Below are 20670 nucleotides of genomic sequence, written 5' to 3' on the forward strand. Positions count from 1 at the left end.
TGAAAAATATTTTTCTACGCCACTGCAATGTAAGCGGATTCATTATAGCTCTTGACTAAGGAACCGACAAGCTCAGGAAGAACCCTGGTTAGTCTGTCGGCCAGGTTGGCTGGACTTCCTGACAGAGAGTGGTTAAGTCCTCCGTCCCTTTGTGCCACCGTCAGTAATGTTGCTCTTTCTTTCTTAAGTTTGTGCTTGTCTACTTTGCATAGATCCCCTCTGCGATTTTCTAAAAGTTCGAAATACGGGTGTAAAAACGTTTTATTGTCCAAGATAAGACAACTCCCAAACCAAAGCCTCGGTGGTAGTTTTGCTTGATCGGCCAAGTTATACGGGTCTCAAAGCCACTACTGCTACTCTTGAACCAGGGCCCCCCAGAACCTACACTAGTCAGTGAAATAATATAAAGATGATATACTGATAAAGAAATTCTATATCATAAAAAAACGCATAGTCAATAATTCATAATACTACTCACTATGTATATTTATTTCTTTAGGTAGTTACCTCTTTGCTGACACCGGCCTGTCTGAGAAAGCAGTTGGTGCGATCCTCCTCTGTGTCTCTTTGTTGATGTTATGTGTGTGCTTGGTGATCCTAGTGAAGACATTGAATTCAATTTTACAAGGCAAGCTTGCTTCTGTTATCAAAAACACCTTGAACGCGGACTTCCCAGGACGACTGTCGTTCTTGACGGGCTACTTCGCCATCCTGGTTGGTGCCGCTATGACTTTTATTGTACAGAGCAGCTCTGTCTTTACGTCCGCTATGACGCCATTGGTTGGAATGGGAGTAATCACTCTGGAGAGGATGTATCCACTGACTCTAGGCTCGAACATCGGAACCACAGCAACCGGTTTGCTGGCAGCATTAGCTAGCACAGGCGGTAATTTCAGCAATTCACTACAGATTGCTCTATGCCATCTACTGTTTAATATATCCGCCATACTTATTTGGTACCCTGTGCCGTTTATGCGCAGAATGCCGGTCTATTTGGCTAAATTGCTGGGCAACACGACGGCCGATTACCGATGGTTTGCGATCTTCTATCTTATCATTATGTTTTTTGTTTTACCTGGGTTTGTATTCTTGTTATCCCTGGCGGGAACGGGGGCGTTCATCGGAGTTGGATTACCACTGCTTCTTATTTTCGTTCTCATAGTTATCATCAACATCATGCAGGAAAAATGCCCTCAGTGTTTACCGGCTAAGCTACAGGATTGGGAATTCTTGCCGTTGTTTTTGCGATCCTTAGATCCAATTGATGCGATTCTTTCGCGCCTTTTTGCGATGTGTCACGTTTGCCGGTGTTTTACCGGAGATTACGTCGCTAAAATTGCCAAACCCCCGATCTCCTACAGACACTCGACGTGCCGCGTTGATTACAAAAGCGCGACCAATAAAGCATACCTGACTCTGCCAAGTAAAAAAGGAGCCAGACCACCGCACAAGAGAACACGCACAATGTGATTGAATTTTATGTCAAAATTTTGTATATAAATATTTTTTTAATGAAACCGGCCGTTCTCATGATGATTGTATAGAAATAGAATAGCGGTACAGTACAGAATAGTAGTATTTACCTAAGTATTCTAAAGAAACTGATGCTCTGGCAGGTCTTGTAGTGACATAAGGAATTAGACAGTTTTAACCGCTTTACATACAAGCTAGGCATGCATTTAAGCTGCGGATGCACATGGAGTAGCAAAAAATCTTTACTAGTTATAAGGCAAGCCCCATGATAAATGCACATTTATGTTTGGAAGCATGGACTGGGGTCCGTTGAAAATTATTTACCCCATTATCATCGTCATATACGTCATCATTAACATCATCATCATCATCATCAGCTTTATACTTCATTAAGATTGTCTTTTAATACTGCATGTGTCTAACAATAAAGAACTTATTTACCACATAAGCTTTGAGGGTACCATCAATATCATGATGTGAAGTAACATTAATATTATATAAACAAATGCATAAACACTAATAATAACAATGCTATTATATATATATATATATATATATATATATATATAAATATATATTAAATTTCTTTTAATGAGGCCTAAATAAATTTCATACAGTAATAATATCACGTAAATATAAAGTCTTGGTTTTCATATACCTTGATGCATGTAGTACCACCAATCCGGGTTGCAATATTATATACCATATATAGCCTTACAAAATTTTATAGCTTATATACTAAATTGTATAGCTTATATAATATAGTTTATATATATTATTATTATATAGCTTATATAGGCCTATACTATGTTATATAATACAGTACTACTCATTGTGCTGAGCATAGTGCGGGATAATGATATTTCAAATTCGATAGAGGGCCAAATCGGCGCTGTATTTAATGACCGAATTTTGTTGTTAAAGTTGTGATATAAATTATTATTATCTCAATTATTGCAGAATACGTAATAAATATTATTATTATTATTTTTTAAACCATATTTATAGAGAGTGACCCTTCCAGCGTATCCAACAAGGTGGGCTGATATTCAGGGGCCCTCTTTAAATAACTGAAATAATGTGATGCTATTATCAGTGAAGTCGCTTTATGAGGCTTAGGGAGTGGAGTTGTTTCTGTCGTGAGAAAAGTCCTGTCGTGACAGGAATTGAACCCAGGACCTTGGGATCAGAGGCAAGCATCTTAACCACTGAGCTATTCAACTCCACTTATTATTATTATTATTATTATTATTATTATTATTATTATTATTATTATTATTATTTTTATTATTATTATTATTATTATTGATTTTATTATTGTTTTGGTTGTGTAATTTTTACTGTTTATGTTATTGTTATTATTGTTTATAATAATAAAGTTATTAATATTATCATTATTAGTATTATTGTTTATATTACTTATTATTATTAGAAAATTAAATTTAGGCCTATTATCAAAATGCATAATATAAAGGCCAGTAATGTATTTCAGAGAAGTGCAGGCCAAAGGCATTCTAACATGATTTTTAATTACCGCTTCATAAAAATTTAGAAGAGCACTGTTTTATATTACAGTTTATTGTAAAAATTGAGAAATTCATGTTGAATAGTAATTTTGTATTTCTTATTCACTCTTATTGTTTGATAGATAACCTGATAATAATCAATAAAATTGTATTCAGAAGTACTACCTTGGATGGTGTTGTTTTTGTTATTGGTTTTATATTTCTCTTCATTCCTTTCATGATATTTTATTTAAAACCAGTTAAATTGTAAAGGTATATACAATTGACACTTGAGTTTTTTAGTTAAAACTTGCACTGTAAGTCTGTAGCCCATCATGTCATACCAAATTTAAAAAGAAATGTACAGTAGAACTCCTAATAAGAGGACACCTTCTGGACCAAAAAGGTGTCCCTTGAATAGGGGTGTCGGACACTAACCAAAATGTGAAATTGTCCTTTTAATATGGGTTTTTCATTACATTTTCATACAATGATGACATTCTTTATATAATTCCATTCTGATAGTCCTTAGAATGAGTTACATTTGAATTTTAATTAATTCATAACAATAATTTTCAATGCAAAAACCATTCATTTCTGATATTAAATCAACAGAAATATTTTCAATACAACAAAAGATGTATATGTTCCCGATATTCTTTTCATGATTTTAGTGCCATGTTAATGACCAAATATTCTTTTTAAATATTCAGCTTTTTATTGGTTGCCACAAGATAGAATAGCATGAATAGAGTAACAACGTAGAAATCAGGGTGTAAGCTGCAGATATCGAGAATCCTACATTTGAATCATATATGAAAAATACACAAAACAAGTCTAGTTCACATTTGCATTCTGCATTGTAAGATAATGGGCAGTTCTCAAGCAGAATCTTCAACAACACGAAGGTGGCAACTTAAGAGAAGAAAGAAAATAATGATGAAGGAGTTATACGATTTCCCGATTTTTGTCCATTTAAACACAATATATACAACACAATATTCGTTTGTCATTTATCCGTAAAGTGGCTCAATTTAATTTAAAAAAAAAAAATGGGTCCGAATCATTTAGTTAATGCGGTAGGCTATATTTAATACCTCCTTGCTGGAACTACTTTATTTTTGATCTTAGAGTAGACTTTCGTATACAATTTTAATGTTTCAATTTTATATAAATATTGTTAGTAAGTTAACAAGTGCATTCAAATACAGGACACCCTCAAATTAGAGGCAGCTTCATACAAAGCCATCTCCAATTAGAGACTCCTTTTCTGTGGCCCCGGTTGCCTATCATTAAGAAAATAAAATTTGCGGAGAGTGGACCAAAATGACGTGGGGCCGCAGATCTCTGCTGGGGTCGAGAGGGCGGAGCCCCTTCGCGCTCAGACATTTTTGATTATTTGAGGTCTTAATTGATTCTGAAGATTCAACATCATCATCAACAGTATTCAACGGTTTTACAGTGACAGATTCAGGAAATGAGAGTGGTGGGGCGGGGGGGGGGGGGGCAGGGATTTTCACAGATGGAGGGTTTATACCACCTCAGCCCCACCATGGTTTTATATTATGGTACCACTAGATGGCCGGAAACGGCACTCTAAGACTCTAAGATTCGTAAATAAATCGAGGTCGAGTAAAATATATTCCTACATTGGGCATACACATAGCCTAGGTGTTTAAAGAACAATGTAAATAAAACATTGTTAGATTTAAACGTAAAAGAAATAATGTAGGTCTATACCGCACAATGGAAACAAGGCATAATATTATTGGGCATTGAAAAAACTAAATTTACCATATGAATAAATGGAATTAATGAAAAATATACGAACGAATAATTACAAGGGCTTTACGTCGTGGATGAGATGGACGTCAAAAACATATCGAGAAAATAAGTCTAGAATGCATAAAATAAGTCTATACTGATCTTATTAATAAATAATATGTTAACCAATCTCCAGCAGGAAACATTTGGCACCAAACTAAAGGAAGTTGGTAGTCAGACTTCAAATGTTAATTAAAATGCATCTTGGGAAAAGAGGTAGGGAAGGCAATTAATGCATTTTTTGTTCTGAGGCGAATAACGCGAGCAGGGGCGGATCCAGAATTTTTCAAACAGGGGGGCCATAACAGTTTTAGAACAGGTAATTGAGTAGCACATAACCTTGATTTGGATTGAAAATTTAAAAATTTAGTGGCAAAACGGGAGGGGGGGGGGGGTGGGGGGGGCACGTGCCTCCCCCTACTTGACCCACCCCTGGCGAGCGCTGCAGGTAGGTGTATAATCTAGGTATGTAATTTTCGTGAAGCGCTTGCACATTCGCAACTCGTAATCAGTTGCGGATTCGGAATACAAAATAGAAGAGGTTAGGGAAGGACTTTCACAGATGGGAGTCGATAACACTTCAGCCCTACTATGGTTGGGGCTGAGGTAAGAAAATTTATGATTGTAACACCTCTAGCTGGCCGGAAATGGCTCTCTCAGAATAAAGATAATTTTAGTGAACTCTCTATACGAAGAAGAGTTTGTAAGCGGTGAGTCATTGACACGCAAGCGGCAGGGGAAAAAACACTACAATTCTTCAAAAATCTTATAAATACAATTAAAAGTCTGCTTGTACGACAAATTAGAGGCATTCCTAGTTGGAAACTGCTCTGATTGGTCAAGAAGTTTTGGTGGATCGATTTCTGGAACATGCGAGAGTGTCTCTTGAATTTTCTACCCCTGAAAATTTTGACCTTCAAAGGCAATTTGGGTGGGTGCGTACGCACCCCTCGCACCACCCCTCCTGCATACGGGCCTTTGACTTGTGTGGCTACCAACAAGTGGTTTAATAAAAATCAGTAAGTAAGTAAGTAAGTAACTTTATTGCTTCTCTTTTATAACAGAGGCACAGCCGTAAAGATGTGCAACAATAACAAAATCAGTAAAAACTTAATTACTGTGATAAAATATAGTAAGAAAATACTGCGGTAGAACGAAATATAAATTAAAAAAAGGGTTTGCAAAAATAGTAATAGAGATAAAAATAAATGCTAATACTAATAATATAAGTAAGTTGGTTAATAGATCACTTATACACACATACATATACACATACACACAAACATATATATATACACACATATATATATATACATATACATATATATATACAGTATACATATACATATATATATATATATATATATATATATATATATATGTATACACACACACATACACACATTCTTACATATACATACATACATACATACACACACAATACATACATGCATAGACGCACACACATACACACACCCCTCCCACACACATATTCACACATACATACATACATATACACATACATACACAAACACATACATATGTACATATAACAAAGTAAATATTGTAAATTTAATTCAATAACATTAAAACCAGACATATTTAGTCTTGCAATAGAAAAGTATTATATATATCATTTCGTTCTTTCCATGCCATCGTTAAAAGTAATTTACAATGATTATCGAAAACTTTACTCGCAATAGTATAATTAATAGGGTTTATACAANNNNAATTAATAGGGTTTATACAATTTGTTGTTAAAATTTGATATTCGTAATGGATTTCTAAATCATCAAACAAAAGATGGTATTTAAGTTCAGGGGAGCTTGATGTGAATAATTCCCAAAATATATGTAAATTATTTTTGTATAACTCGTCTTTTAATATTTGACCAGTAACAGCACAGAATTAATTCTAAAACACTTGGAATAAAACATTCAAACATAATACAGAATACAATTGAAACATAAGCGATTTTAATGCAGTTCATGAAAAACCGTAAATATATAATAATATATCTGTCTTGCTCTTCATGCATAAAGCCTCCAAGCGCTTCACATTACTACCCCGGTCATTGGATCAAACACGTATGGAACACATATTCAGCTCCTCGGGGATAATTCCATAATATTGCAGCTTAATCAGCGCAGATGTGCTGGAGTGCGTTTTACTTGCCAACACAGCGAGTAATAGGATGGGGGGAACAGGGGAATTCTAGGGCCCCCTTCGTCGGGGTCAGGGGCCAACCTCGGTATCAAAATTGGCGTTTTTACGCTGTAGACTAATCTGAAGGCATTTTATCGTGTTAATCTGCATACAAAGTCCGACAAAATGCAACTTCAGTAAACACAGCGATCGAAAAACTATCATTGACAGGAGTGGGGGCCAGAAAGTTTCAAATGGGGGAGGAAGGAATCACAACAGAATCAGAAAAGATAAGTGAGTAGCACGTAGGCCTAACATTAATATGCATTGAAATGTTTAGAAATTGTGGTAGCAAAACGGGGTGGGGGACACGTGTTTCTGTGCCCCCGCCCCTCCCCACTGGTCAGCCCCTGATTGAGGACATGAAAAGACAAGAAATAACGTGTAATATTTTCATTCTGGGATACCAGACTTTATTCTGAAGGCCAGCGGCACAAATTGGATACAACCATTACGAATAAAAAGTCAAAATTACTTCTGTTTCATGACTTACCATACGGTATGTACAACTATATTTTAAATTAAGAATACATTCATAAATATGTATCGTAGTGGATCAAAGCAAAGTTCGATACATTGGATTAAAAGAGACACTTAATATAAATGAGCTGATTCAAAAACGAAACATTTGAAACAAATTAATCAACAATTTTTCATTGACACCAACAGAAAACCAGTAGGCATAATTTAACATGCTTTCCGACTTTGTCACAAGTTTCCTGTTGATCACATTGCTATTTTGTTGATCCACTGTTCTTTTTTTCTACCATTTGTCAGTGATCATGCTTTATTTTGTGTTCTACACTGAAGTGGTTAAAAATCACCCCATCTCACGTTCTTGCCAGCAGCAACCATTCCCCATCCCCATACAAACTTCGAATCCATATCAGCCCTCCCCCTCCGACTCCAATGTAAAATACCCTACGCCACTGACCAAAGCACCTCTTGTACTTGTTTACCCACTGAACGATGAATAGGACGATCTGTCTAGTATGTGGGTCGTTCGGCAAACTGGGTTTCATAACTTCGTTCGGATGAATGGCATTCGGCAAACTTGTTCGGAAAGTGGCTGGCAAACTGGGATTCGCGGCCAGTTTTCGGCAAACTGGTCGGATATCAAGAGTGACTCGAGTTTTATTATTAAGGCGAAGTGATTTTAGGTTTAGAAAACACCACATGGCCAATGCTACGCCTCCAACGCCATAAGATTCTGTGTATGGCTACCATTATTAAATCAACTTAAGTTAGGGATACTTACGGTACTCATCTTACAAATAGGCCTAATTAAGTACTGTGCAAAATATTATTGAAACATATGAATGGCATTCGGCAAACTTGTTCGAAAAGTGGCTGGAAGCTGGGATTCGCGGCCAGTTTTCGTCAAACTGGTCGGCTATCAAGAATGGCAAGAGTCTTATTATTAGGGCGAAGTGTTTTTTGGTTTAGACCACGCCATGGCCAATGGTACACCTCCACCGCCACAAGATTTTCGCTATGTTTATTCTGTAATCTCGTTTGTATTTTTAGCATTGTCTAATGAATTAATCAAAGTGGACTAGATAAATAATAAGAATAATGGTGTTGCCGCTTTAAAAAAAAATGTTGATGGCTGAATAACAACAAATTTTCATTTTTTACATATCTTTGATTTTGTCGGGGTGGGGGTGGATTTAGCAAGGGAATGTCCCATGCACCTTCCCCCTCTCCCCACACTTGGCCTGGGGAAGGCAACAGCCCCGAAGCCGAGTCTCAAAACATTCGTTCCAGTTAAGGTCTTTAAACTCAAAAGACAATGTTGTTTTATATTAAAAGAAAAACAAATGAAATCACTCAACAGTAGCTAATCTCTTCTACCAGAATCTTTGTTCTGGCTCTTTTTTTTTTCGCGGGTACTGTAAAGCGGATTCGGAAGTGACAACGTCATATGTTTGCATTTTGCTGTTGGTTGATCAACAAAGAAAACGCGCGGAATTACCGTAATTATACGTACAATACGTTGGTGGATCCCCATCCCATTTCATGCCAAAATTGTGGATTGTTTTTTTATTTGAATTTCAACACCTAGTTCTTGTAATTTACAATTGTATTCGAATAATAGGCCTAAAATGATTACTTAACCATTGTTCCTTTCTTTGGTCAGCAATGCTTGCAAAAATATCGTATTTTTATCAACAAACCGGTCCATCAAGGTGGTTTTATTGAAATACTGCCATCAACGTCTGAGTGTTTTTTTTTTATCAGCTACAATAATTTATCAATGAATGAGAACGTAGTATATTATTTTGGTTTCCGAGTGTCAAGTTAGGTCAAGTTAGGACAATCACGGGGAAAATCTGTAGCTAGCCTTAATTAAAATTCCAATATTTAAATATCATTGTCTTAACATTTCTTAGTTTTCATAATATTCTATTAATACTAAGCGTTTTAATGGTATGGTACATACTTTTATTAGTTTGTGGTTTTATGGATTTAAAGATATGAAATAATCATATATTGTATAAATTATCAACCCCGTAAAAATGGAACACGCGCTAGCCAGCAGCGAGCATGTGAACATCATCAATGAGAAACGATTTCACACCCTGCTTTGTGATTGGTCCTTTTGCATGTGTACGTGTGGGAGTTGTAAAGAACCGGCCGGCGAGTTTCTGCTATTTCATTATGCGCCTGTTAGTTAGCCAGCAAAATGGTTCTCGCTGAAGATTCAACGAATATTTCTAACTCGGCAGCTGCTGAAAGTCTACTTCAAATTCCAACTAAAGTAAATGTTCCGAGTGTCAATAAATGCGAAGATCCACCATCATACGATGATTCGGAGAGGCATCAAGATGGTGAAACTCAGCCGATGATGATCATCATCAATCCAGATTTTCATCCGAAAGCCCAAGAGGCCGCAAATTCTTATGATGATGTGGTACCACTTCCAGTAAGTTATTAATTTTATTATTGCCAATAATATTTATTGTTTAGCTACTTAGTACTCTATAGCCCTGGGGTTTAGCTAATCATGTGTTTTATAAAGTTTATTTCATAATTAATTTATAAATTAATTTTGTATTTTCAAGTTTGTTCTTTCTTTGTCCAACAGCACGTGTCTTCAAAATGACATTTCTTGGTAGGTGTGGGAGGAGCGCCCTACTTAATACACTATTAGCTATATTTCACAAGTCCTTTAATACACTTTTCCTTAGGAGGAGGGCTTAGGCCTAGTGTACTCACAAGCTAGTAGTACAGTACTTTCCTTAATATGTAATACAGTACTTATAAAATAGTAGGCCTAGCCTAGGCCTAGACCTCCCTTCATCAGTCAGTAGCTTAGGCTAGCTGACAAATAATTAAGTACTGTGTGAAACTATTTTGATGGAGTTGTATTCAATTTTTATTTTTTTTTTATCCATCCATAGCCTAGGCCTAGATTTGCAATACATAGAAACACTGAACAATATTACATGGGTTTCCAGTAATTATTAAGCTGAAACCTGGAGCTCTATTTGAATTAACGAACATCCCAACCGGCGCAGATGCTAGACATTAGAAAAGAAGAGTTACTGTACAGTATCAGTCAGGTGTAACCAGAGGGATTTTCACAGTGCCTGCTCACCCCTCTTTTTTGTTAAAAATATTGAAGTGTGGAAATAAATTAACCAATTTATGGTGTAGTAGTTGGCCATCAATATGCTCTCTGCCTAGGCCTAGTTTTTCACATTATGTAATTTGAAGTTCAGTGGATGTACACTTTTTTTTAATAAGAACACATTTTATAAGAACACTGAGGCTGAAAAAATTAAGAACAAAATAAGAACAAATTGAGGCTGAGGTAAAAATGTCATGAGAATTTTATTTAAAAAAAACTAGAACAAAAGAATATTTGTACCTTATGTGTAGGTGTGACTGTACTTAACGTACCCATCATTTCGTGCCATTTTTACCAGCACCTTTTTTCGGGGTCCTATGTCTCAGGGGCAGTTTTCTGGGGCCATTTTTCCTACATTCCAGTACAATGTATACTGCTGTACAATGATAATTTTCTACAGTATGTTTGACAATTGTGTAAAATAAGAACATTTTGAGCCTGAAATCTTCCAAAAAATAAGAACACTGAGTCTGGGCAAAAAAAGTGTAATAGGCCTACTGTATTTCTATTCAGCACTCACCTTTTCAAAATTCTGAAGGCACCACTCGGTATACCTATTCTTATCATATGCTTTGTTTTTCTTTATTTAGAGTAACATGATAACAAAGGAGCAGGTTGATCCCCAACATATGCAGTTGATGAACATGAAGAATGCTGCTAAAGACAATGAAGATTTAGAAGATCACTGGAGTCTGGTCGATATCCAAGATACAACAGTACCATGGAATGGTAAGGAATGAGTTGCATGTCTCTTATTAGGCAGAGGCTATTGTTACACCAATCTCTTTGATGATATGTGTGCAGGGACTGAATTAGGACAATAACATTCGTTCATATTTTAAGAATAACCAACAGACTCTAGTTTATTATAGTAAAAAGAAAATATTATGATTGTTTGTTTACTTAAGATTATTCAAGTAGTGACTGATAACTGGTATCAGTAAACCAATTGGGCAACAATGTACTTGGCATATTTACATAGATAACCCACTTTGGGATCTTATTTAATTATAGATGTATTGATAAGATATATTTGGAATGGAATATATATTGCAACAAATTTTACTGTATTACATTAAACTCATTTACAGTACAGTGGTCATGTATTTTTATAATGCCTTCCACAATAAAAACTGCCTCAATGCTTTTGAACCACTAAGAAACTACATTAAATTAAAATAACGCTTCTTTCGGATTTAATTAGTCATAATTAAAAGTTAAACTTAGGTAATGTAGTTTCCCAAGTTGGGAGGTCATCAAAAGGCTTAAGTATTATAGTTAAAAAAAAAAAAAGAAGAGGAGTTGTGCAATATCCATACTAATTTCATAGGATTTTTATGAGATGCATTTAGCAAGAGAAATCCAACAAATACTACAGTAGGCCTTTTCTTTCTTGTGTACACAGATCTAAACGGGACGAAAAAACTGAAACGTGTGATGCTCTGGTTTCTGAAGCCTGTTTTTGTATTGATGTTCCTGTACTTCTTCATCTGTTCCCTTGATCTGATGAGCTCCGCATTCCGTCTGCTGGGGGGAAAGACAGCAGGAGAAGCGCTATCTCAGAATGAGTTGCTAAGCAACCCCGTCTGTGGCCTTATGATTGGGATAATGGTGACCGTGCTGGTTCAGAGCTCTAGTACATCTACCTCCATTATCGTTTCCATGGTTGCAGCAGAATGTAAGTTATTCATCTGAATTTTACAAAATTTTAAATTTTTTGCAACATTAAATTTTGATAGAAAGAAAACTCTATATGCAATTAATCTTTCAAAACTTCATTTTCGCCTTTAGTATTGCAAGTGCAACCGGCTATCTTCATCATTATGGGTGCTAATATTGGAACATCCGTGACCAACACGATTGTCTCCCTCGCTCAGTCTGGTGACAGGAACGAGTTCCGTAGGGCTTTTGGCGGTGCTACTGTACATGATATGTTCAACTGGTTAGCTGTCATCGTACTTCTTCCAATAGAGGCTGTTACTGGATACCTCTACCATTTAACCAATTGGATCGTAGAGCAGTTCAATATTCAGAGTAATGAGGCTGCAAATGTCGAGCTCCTTAAGGTCATCACCAAGCCGTTCACCAAGATGATAATTCAGGTACGACAATGATCTTTAAGGTTATTTATTTTAGAGAAAGGCAGTGAGTGGCTATGAAAAGTGTACCATTGTATGGTATTTGCAATGGTGATTTTCCCTAGCTGTTGCCAACCTTAGTATTCTTTATCATTACTGAAATAGCTTACACTTTTTAGTTTTTTTAAGAACACATTTTATAAGAACACTGAGGCTGAAATTGCTTAAATAATAAGAACAAAATAAGAACAAATTGAGGCTGAGGTAAAATGTCAAATGAGATTTTTATTTTTTAAAAACTAGAAAAACCAGTATGTGTGACTATGTAATACCCTCTATAATGCAGTACAGTAGGTGTACCTACCTGTCATTTGGGGCCATTTTTACCGGGACCTATTTTCAGGGGCCTTTTATTCAGGGACCATTTTTGCCAGGGCCACCTTTACCTAAGTGTATACCGTACCTCAAGAAAAATAGTTTTAAAAAAAGACAGTCCTAGTATTCCTGGCCTAGTTTCATACATGTGACAATCAAAGGCAGATGCTAAATTTTCAGATTAATTTGTAAACCATCAATCAGGTTCTTAAGCTCTGTCCAGTCAATCAAATTGTTTTTAACAAAACGTCCAACATGCCTAAATATGGTCATGACCATATATAGGCACATGATGACTATATGGGCATACAAGAGTTAACCATCAATCAGATTCTTATATTTTGTTGTTCTATTTACAGATCGACAGTAAAGTTCTGAACAAGATTTCCACCGGTGAGCTACAGGCTAAAGAAACTAGCCTACTGAAGAAATGGTGCGAGAAGATGATGATGCCAGTTGAGTTGAATACAACTACTGTGAACACAACAGATCTGAACACTACATCCAGTGGCAATGAAATGCTCTTTGAGGAAGTTGGCACAAAATCATGTAAGTTAATTTAACTGTTATTTGTTTGTTAGCTAATGGTCTGGAAAGTTCACGTCTATACATTTCATAAGAGAGTACATTTTTTAGACCAGTTAAATTCAAATTGATGTTATTGCTAATTATTTCAAATTGTTGTCGATTAAACAATTTACCCAACATCTAAAATTATGTAGGTATTAAATGAAACTTCAAAAAGGAGTTTCTAAAAAATTAAGTGGGTAATGTGTTAATAAGTATCGATCTGTCATAAAATGTGTATAGAAATTTCATAATTTGCATCTGGTCATTGAAATACAGTAGTTAATTTTAATAACTTAAGTTTAACACAAATTGGATTAAATAGGTTTTGACTAATTTTCAGACCTATTGCTAAATAATTTAAATTAAATTTACAAATTATGAGATCTGGCAAGGAGAAATCATGGACAGTATATCTGGTATTCTGACATGTAAAAAAATATTTAATGTCTTGATTTAAAAAAAAATAAATGAAATGTTTTTTATGAAAGTAGAAAATCTCTAAGATTTGTATTGAACATTTTTTTTCTTTTTCACTTTATTCAGGTCCCTACCTCTTTGCTAATTCAAATCTTTCGGAGACTGCAATTGGTGGAATTCTTCTTGTCGTTTCGTTGTTACTTCTTTGTGCATGCCTGATCGGCCTCGTCAGGATCCTGAATTCTATGCTTCGTGGGCGTGTCGCTAAAATCGTCAGGAAGACACTGAATTCGAATTTACCAGGCAAGTTTTCATGCCTCACTGGCTACCTAGCGATAATTGTTGGCGCTGTGATGACATTTATTGTGCAGAGCAGTTCAGTCTTCACCTCCGCTATGACACCGCTTGTTGGGATGGGGGTGATCAAACTTGAGCGCATGTACCCTTTAACCCTAGGCTCAAACATCGGGACGACCGCTACTGGAATGCTGGCTGCATTAGCATGTTCGGGGGGGAAGTTTGAGAGCTCTTTACAGATAGCCTTGTGCCATTTATTATTCAATATTTCAGGTATTCTAATCTGGTATCCTATTCCATTTTTGCGTAAGCTACCTATTAAACTAGCTAAAGGCTTGGGAAACACAACAGCAAAATATCGCTGGTTTGCAGTACTTTACTTAATTGTTATGTTTTTCTTGCTGCCTGGGTTTGTCTTTGCACTGTCCATGGCAGGAGTTGTAGTCTTTCTTTCTGTTGGGATAACGCTGATCACTATACTTTTATTAATTATAGTTATTAATGTTATGCAAAAGAAGTGTTGTAGGTTTTTACCAGAGTGTTTAAAGACATGGGAACATTTCCCACTTTGGACACACTCGTTAGAGCCTGTAGATAAACTGATCACAAAATTAATGATGTGTTGTATCTGCAGGCGTTGTATAAAATCGAACAAACAATCTATAAATTTCCAAAATATTGATTTTGTGGCTGTTGACATGGATATCAGTAACTCTTCAAATACATCATCATCATTTACATCGACTATATCCACTTCTCAGTCTATTTTAACTATAAGTAGTGTATAACATTATTTTATAATGTTGTACTGGTGCCATAGTTTACTAACTGCCATATTTAGAATTGGTACTTGATAATGCTTTTCCGTATGTTTAAGTTGATACATTAAAGTATACAGTACTTATTTAAAGTTATTTTATAAAATTATTTGAATTATTTTTTTTCGACTGCCATAGCTTTCTGCTGCCTTATTTAGAATTAGAATTTAATCAAATGCTTTACAGTACTTTAAAGTTAATAATTCTCGACCCACCCCCGTTAATGATAAATGTCATTCATTTTCCAATGTATATTTACATTGATGACAATTAGCAACTTATGTCTAATGATGCATTCTATCAAAATATAATCATTTTATCCCACGAATATCAGATGATAAAGTGAGGCCATATTACTCAATGGTATAAGTTTTTTTAAAGTTATTTTTACTATTGATAACTGCTGTTTTTAGAATTTATGTATTTGGTAAATGCTTAAGTATGTTTTTCTATATAACAAATTTATCAGTACAATACCTTTTTGTAAGGGTTGGGGGTATTTTTACAACCCAGTGCTGTGTACCAAGGTTACTAAAAAAGCAAGCAATAACCTATTTAAAAAAAAAAAAAAAAGGTAGTTCTAAGGTAGTCTTTGTATGGACAATATGTAAATACTGTATATAAAATAATTTATCTTATTTAAACTTTTGCTGATGATAATATACAGTGTGACTGTACTATGTACAGTATACTACCTTGTATGTGGTTTTGAATACAGAAGTAAATGCTGTATTGTGTTGTACATTTTTATAGATCAGCCTGGATCTTGGCAATACATGTACTGTGTACATCTGACCTGAAAGTTAAAAAAAGAAAAATTTATGAAAATTGAAATAAAAATGTTAAAAAATTTCAGTTGGTTTCATATTTGTCATTCTGTTTGTCATCCTTTTATTAATGCTCTGTCCAAACTACTTTATAAATTTTATGTGATCAAAATATGGTCATATCACATTTATTTGTTGCATAAAATTTGTTAGTACAGACAGAGCTTAACACAATTCAGTGGCGGATTTAGCAATGGGTGGTTTTTGGAGGTGGCGTCTTCTATTTGGGATTTAAAAAAAATTATGTGCTCTTAGTTGGCATCTGAAAATGCCCCCCCCACCCGAGATGTGTGATTGAATTAGAGGGAAATTAATTCTTGAAGAAAACCATGCGTAACCAAGTCTTCAGTTTGTATGTATACATGTACAAATTTTGAATAATATCTTTGCCATACACTTATGAATTAAAATTATTAGTTCTATACAAAGATGTTTACCGAGAATTGAGTTTTGGTGGAGAACGGTTTATCAAACGAAGCAGTGGTGCCGCCAGTGGTGAAATGTGAATACAACCATCGTAGGCCTGTACCCTTCTCGTCAGACGCCCCGGAAGAGGTCATTTAAGCTATAAAAATAACGTGTTTTAATGTGGTCATAAACGCTGGTTGCTATGCCTTTGTTCCAGCGGTTCCTCCAGATTTTCCGGCTTGGCAAGGGGTCCACCGAATAAAAAAGTTTTTATGGCTTTGTATGGTCCTGTTAAACTAGAATATTCGGGATACCATTTTTTTTTTTAAATAAAAAATGAAACTTTATACAGTAGTCAAATCCATCAATTTATTAGGAAATAACACAGTTAAAATCAGTGTCGCACACAAATGTGGTGATAACCAATTTGATATTTTCATCAGGAAGTTTTGTAACAACTTACTGGTTTCATCAAAATAACAGACCATAAACATCAAAGAGCCATGTACACACTTGTCTATGAAGTACTGTAATATAACATTTCCCTGAAATGAGCCTAAACAACATTTAAACTACAAATACAATACAGTAGCTTGATTTTGCAGCAATTTATTTTCAATTTAAATTTCTATCGATGTCGAATATCGTATTTTTAATTAGCACAGTACTGACGGTACCCCCGCATACTATAGCCTACTGCATATTGTACTGTAATTTGTTTTTCCGTAAGAACTAGGGATGACGTCATCATTTTTCTTAAAATGTCAATTCTCGCCTTCGGTTCTATTCTCTGAACACCTTTTAGACCTTTTTTTTTTTTTTTTTTTGTGAATGGGTTAAACAACCAAAATAATTAAACGAAGCGTGGTGATGTGATTAACCAATGCTAAGCAGAAACGTGTGTACCTAATTCCTTCAGGCCTACCGTACTTGTGGTCATGGAAACGAATTTATAGAAATACAGCCAAACATTGTGACGCCAATTTTAATATTTTCTTTAATCGACATTATTCATAAATGCCATAAAACATTAAAACAAAACAACTATAACATCTTCTGTGTTATTCAATTAAGTCATCAAATTAAATCAAGAAAAATCCTTATCAACTGTAATAATTTTAATTATAATAATCAAATAGGCCTACACATCGAAATATAAGGATAATAATTATGATAATGATATCGATAATAATGATAATGATTAATGATAATAATATGATTAATAATAATAGTAACATAATAATAAATATTACATGAAAAGGCTTCTATGTGCTTTACATTATATCATAAATCAAATATTTAAACAAACAATTACAGTATACCTTAAATATGTCCATGCTGTACCTATTTTTTTTAAATTTTTATTTTATCTTTTTCTCTTTTTACGATACTTTTTAGACCGGTCAGAGCCGTAGATAGAGAGTTTGGCCAACTCGGTTTCAATCACGTGACTTACACCGGCCATATTGTCACCAAAATAAAACAACGCGATAGGGTAGGAAGTTAGCAGTTATTATAGATGATTAATGCTATATAATGTGAAATACCGTTATGTTAGGTTTGGGGTTGCTGCAATCGATCCAACAAAGAAACAAAAATGTATTAATTTCCTTAAATTCCAAAAAGGAGGAGGATTTGGGATTTTATTTTAACTTTGTATGGCGATCGAAAAATCTCGCTATCCACGTAGTAAATTATATAAGGCATGTACCGCCCACCCCACTTCGCGGTAATATATATATCCACCTACTACTACTAGGCCTAGACAGGCCTAAATTTCGGTACTTCTTCGGCCGAACACCTTAAGGTAGTACTTAAATCAGCTTAATTACGATGATAATTAAAAAAAAAAGGAAGAATTTTCAAGCAGCAATGATTTATAAAAAGATGCAATGTTGCTATTAAATTATATAAAATTTACAGAAAGCTACATGAAGACTAGTATCAGTGGTAGCTTAAATTATAATTAAAAATAAAAATTGAATCCTCAAATAAAAGCGAAAACTTGTCCAAGGAACCTGTGCTATGCAAACATGCACAATTGTGCTTTACAATTCAATTAATTGTGCAACTAAATAGTAAAGATTTTAAAGATAAAAATATATTTTTTAAAGATATAGGCCTAATTGTATTATAATATATTGATTGTTTTAATACATATTTTAAATCAAAACGTTTAAATGATTTACAATTAAATTACAAATCAAAATTTCAATGAATAGTAAATAATGAATAATATATAATAATAATAAATAATAATAATAATAAATAATAATAATAAATAATAATACAGTAATAATAATAATATTATAACTCACTAATATTATAAACAGAAGTGTGGAGAATGCTGTTATTTTACTTACAAGGCCTAGCTTCTTGATTATGAATGATTAGGCATATGTTGTACAAAAATTTCTCTCAATGCAATAATTCTTCAACTTTGATTTATTGTTTAGATTACAATTTACAAATAGGCCTAGGCCTAGGCCCTAGGCTATTTGTTGGTTTGAAGATGACCAGCATATTTTATTTCATAAATTAATGTTTACGAAGTCATAGGCCTAGATACAATTAGAAAACTTTCATGTTATTAATATTTTTACCATTCATTTACAGGCGAAATTAATATTATCGCCGACGATTCACAAACCTACTCTGTCTGCACAACCAACCTTTCTCCTCTGCAGTGTTGCCTCTTCTTAGGAGCCTCATTCTATATAGAGTAGGCTGCTAGCAACTAGGTATAGGCCTAGATGATAGACTTTTAAAACAAAAAGATAATCGTAACGAAAAAAAAAAAAAAAAAGAATCGTCCTCACTTTATCTTCTCGAAATAATACAGCACGTCACTGATTAATTAATTCCAAAGTTAGGTAAATATGATTATACAGTATATGATATTTACAATGATATGTTAAAATCCCATTATTGAATTGTCCTCATGAACAGAATAATGAAAGAAAGTTTATGCAGCATCAGTGTTTTATAAAATGTTATAAAGCTACGCGCGCACGCTGTTTGGTGACAACATGGCGCCCATGCGCCAAGTTGGCCAAACTCTCTCTATCTACGGCTCTGAGACCGGTGCACAAACAGCGCCGCTTGCGAACGGTCTGTGTCGACGACGGATTTGTGACATCACGTAACTAACGGTCATAAACGCGGTGAGCATGTGAACACCATGCATGCAACAGGGCTTAGCAATGGCATTGGGACAAGAGTCGTGACTGATTACAGTACTGTGATGAATGAATGAATGAGAAGTAGCCACGCCTCCTCTTGTTTGGCAACGACCACTAGAATTTACGCGGGCTTTCCTTTACTCTTTGAAGCTTTCTTCATGCACTCATAAATAGTTTCAGAAACAATTCGTTTTATAATCCAGTTGCCATTTTAGCACATTAGACACTTGAAAATATAAAAAGTCACTAGTTTCCAGTATTTGTAATACATAATAATGATTTATCTTATCCATGGTAATCAGATTTACCGGTCGCGTAGTAATATTGAAATGGCAATGACGTTAGTAATACGGTAATGAATATTCATATAATTGCTGAAAACATAAGGATTGTGTAGTGTACTGTATTCTTTGTGAATGCAACGGACGTATGGGTCTACGCTAGGTATTTCCACACTGATAAAAACATTTAGTAAATCATACATGCAATGGAGTTTCAAGAACCGCCAGTTGAAGACAATGAAGTCGTATTGGAAGTCGTCCCCTTGGCTATCGTAAGTTTCTTTACATATTTATATTGCTATTTGTGGCTAATATTAATATTGTTGGATCCACTTATCGTATCCACTGTCAGATGATTTAGCGCGGTATCATCATCAGTAATTTGAATTTCGCGCGTTATTTAGTACTAAATAGCAGGCCCGTAGGCAGGGGGTGCAGAGGGTGCGGACGCACTCCCCCCCCCCCGAAATTTCAATGCATTATATATTTGCCAGCTTATCTAACCGTTGATATTTAATAATGTGGTATGAAATTTGTTAGAAATTGATCGTCTCCTGTGATTGCAGGTTGATTTAATAATAATATGAAGAATGTTATCTATAGGCCTACAGATGTAGGGCCTACAGGACATAACGATACTTTTTTCAGGTTCCAAAAACACCCAAATTAATGAAATATTCATAAATTATGTGTTTGAGAAATCTTATGTAAGACCCTCAAAATGCTACTTTGTCGCTTTTTTCACAAACACCTCTGCCCCTGGACCACCAAATGAG

General features: G+C 34.8%; 3 protein-coding genes across 3 annotated transcripts in view; all 3 read left to right on the forward strand.

Moving 5' to 3' along the window:
* LOC117115175 (sodium-dependent phosphate transport protein 2B-like) overlaps window positions 1-2062 on the forward strand; it is a 14442-nt gene extending 12380 nt beyond the window's left edge. Inside the window, exon 6 of the mRNA XM_033258882.1 lies at window positions 500-2062. Within this exon, the coding sequence (XP_033114773.1) occupies window positions 500-1470 (971 nt within the window). The 3' untranslated portion in view covers window positions 1471-2062. The remainder of the gene's footprint in view (window positions 1-499) is intronic.
* A 7567-nt stretch (window positions 2063-9629) lies between these two features.
* On the forward strand, window positions 9630-16014 carry LOC117115166 (sodium-dependent phosphate transport protein 2A-like). The gene is made up of 6 exons (XM_033258874.1): window positions 9630-9933; window positions 11232-11370; window positions 12047-12319; window positions 12433-12743; window positions 13454-13643; window positions 14208-16014. Exons 1-6 carry the CDS (start codon window positions 9694-9696, stop codon window positions 15164-15166), a joined length of 2112 nt encoding a protein of 703 aa, XP_033114765.1. The 5' UTR covers window positions 9630-9693; the 3' UTR covers window positions 15167-16014.
* Window positions 16015-20007: 3993 nt separating this feature from the next.
* LOC117115153 (sodium-dependent phosphate transport protein 2B-like) overlaps window positions 20008-20670 on the forward strand; it is a 16794-nt gene continuing 16131 nt past the window's right edge. The window contains exon 1 of the mRNA XM_033258841.1: window positions 20008-20166. Coding sequence (XP_033114732.1) covers window positions 20101-20166 — 66 coding nt within the window. The 5' untranslated portion in view covers window positions 20008-20100. The remainder of the gene's footprint in view (window positions 20167-20670) is intronic.

This window comes from Anneissia japonica, unplaced genomic scaffold (assembly GCF_011630105.1).
Source record: "Anneissia japonica isolate Jap-2015-1 unplaced genomic scaffold, ASM1163010v1 scaffold6997_len847652_cov182, whole genome shotgun sequence".
NCBI classification, from domain to species: Eukaryota; Metazoa; Echinodermata; class Crinoidea; order Comatulida; family Comatulidae; genus Anneissia; species Anneissia japonica.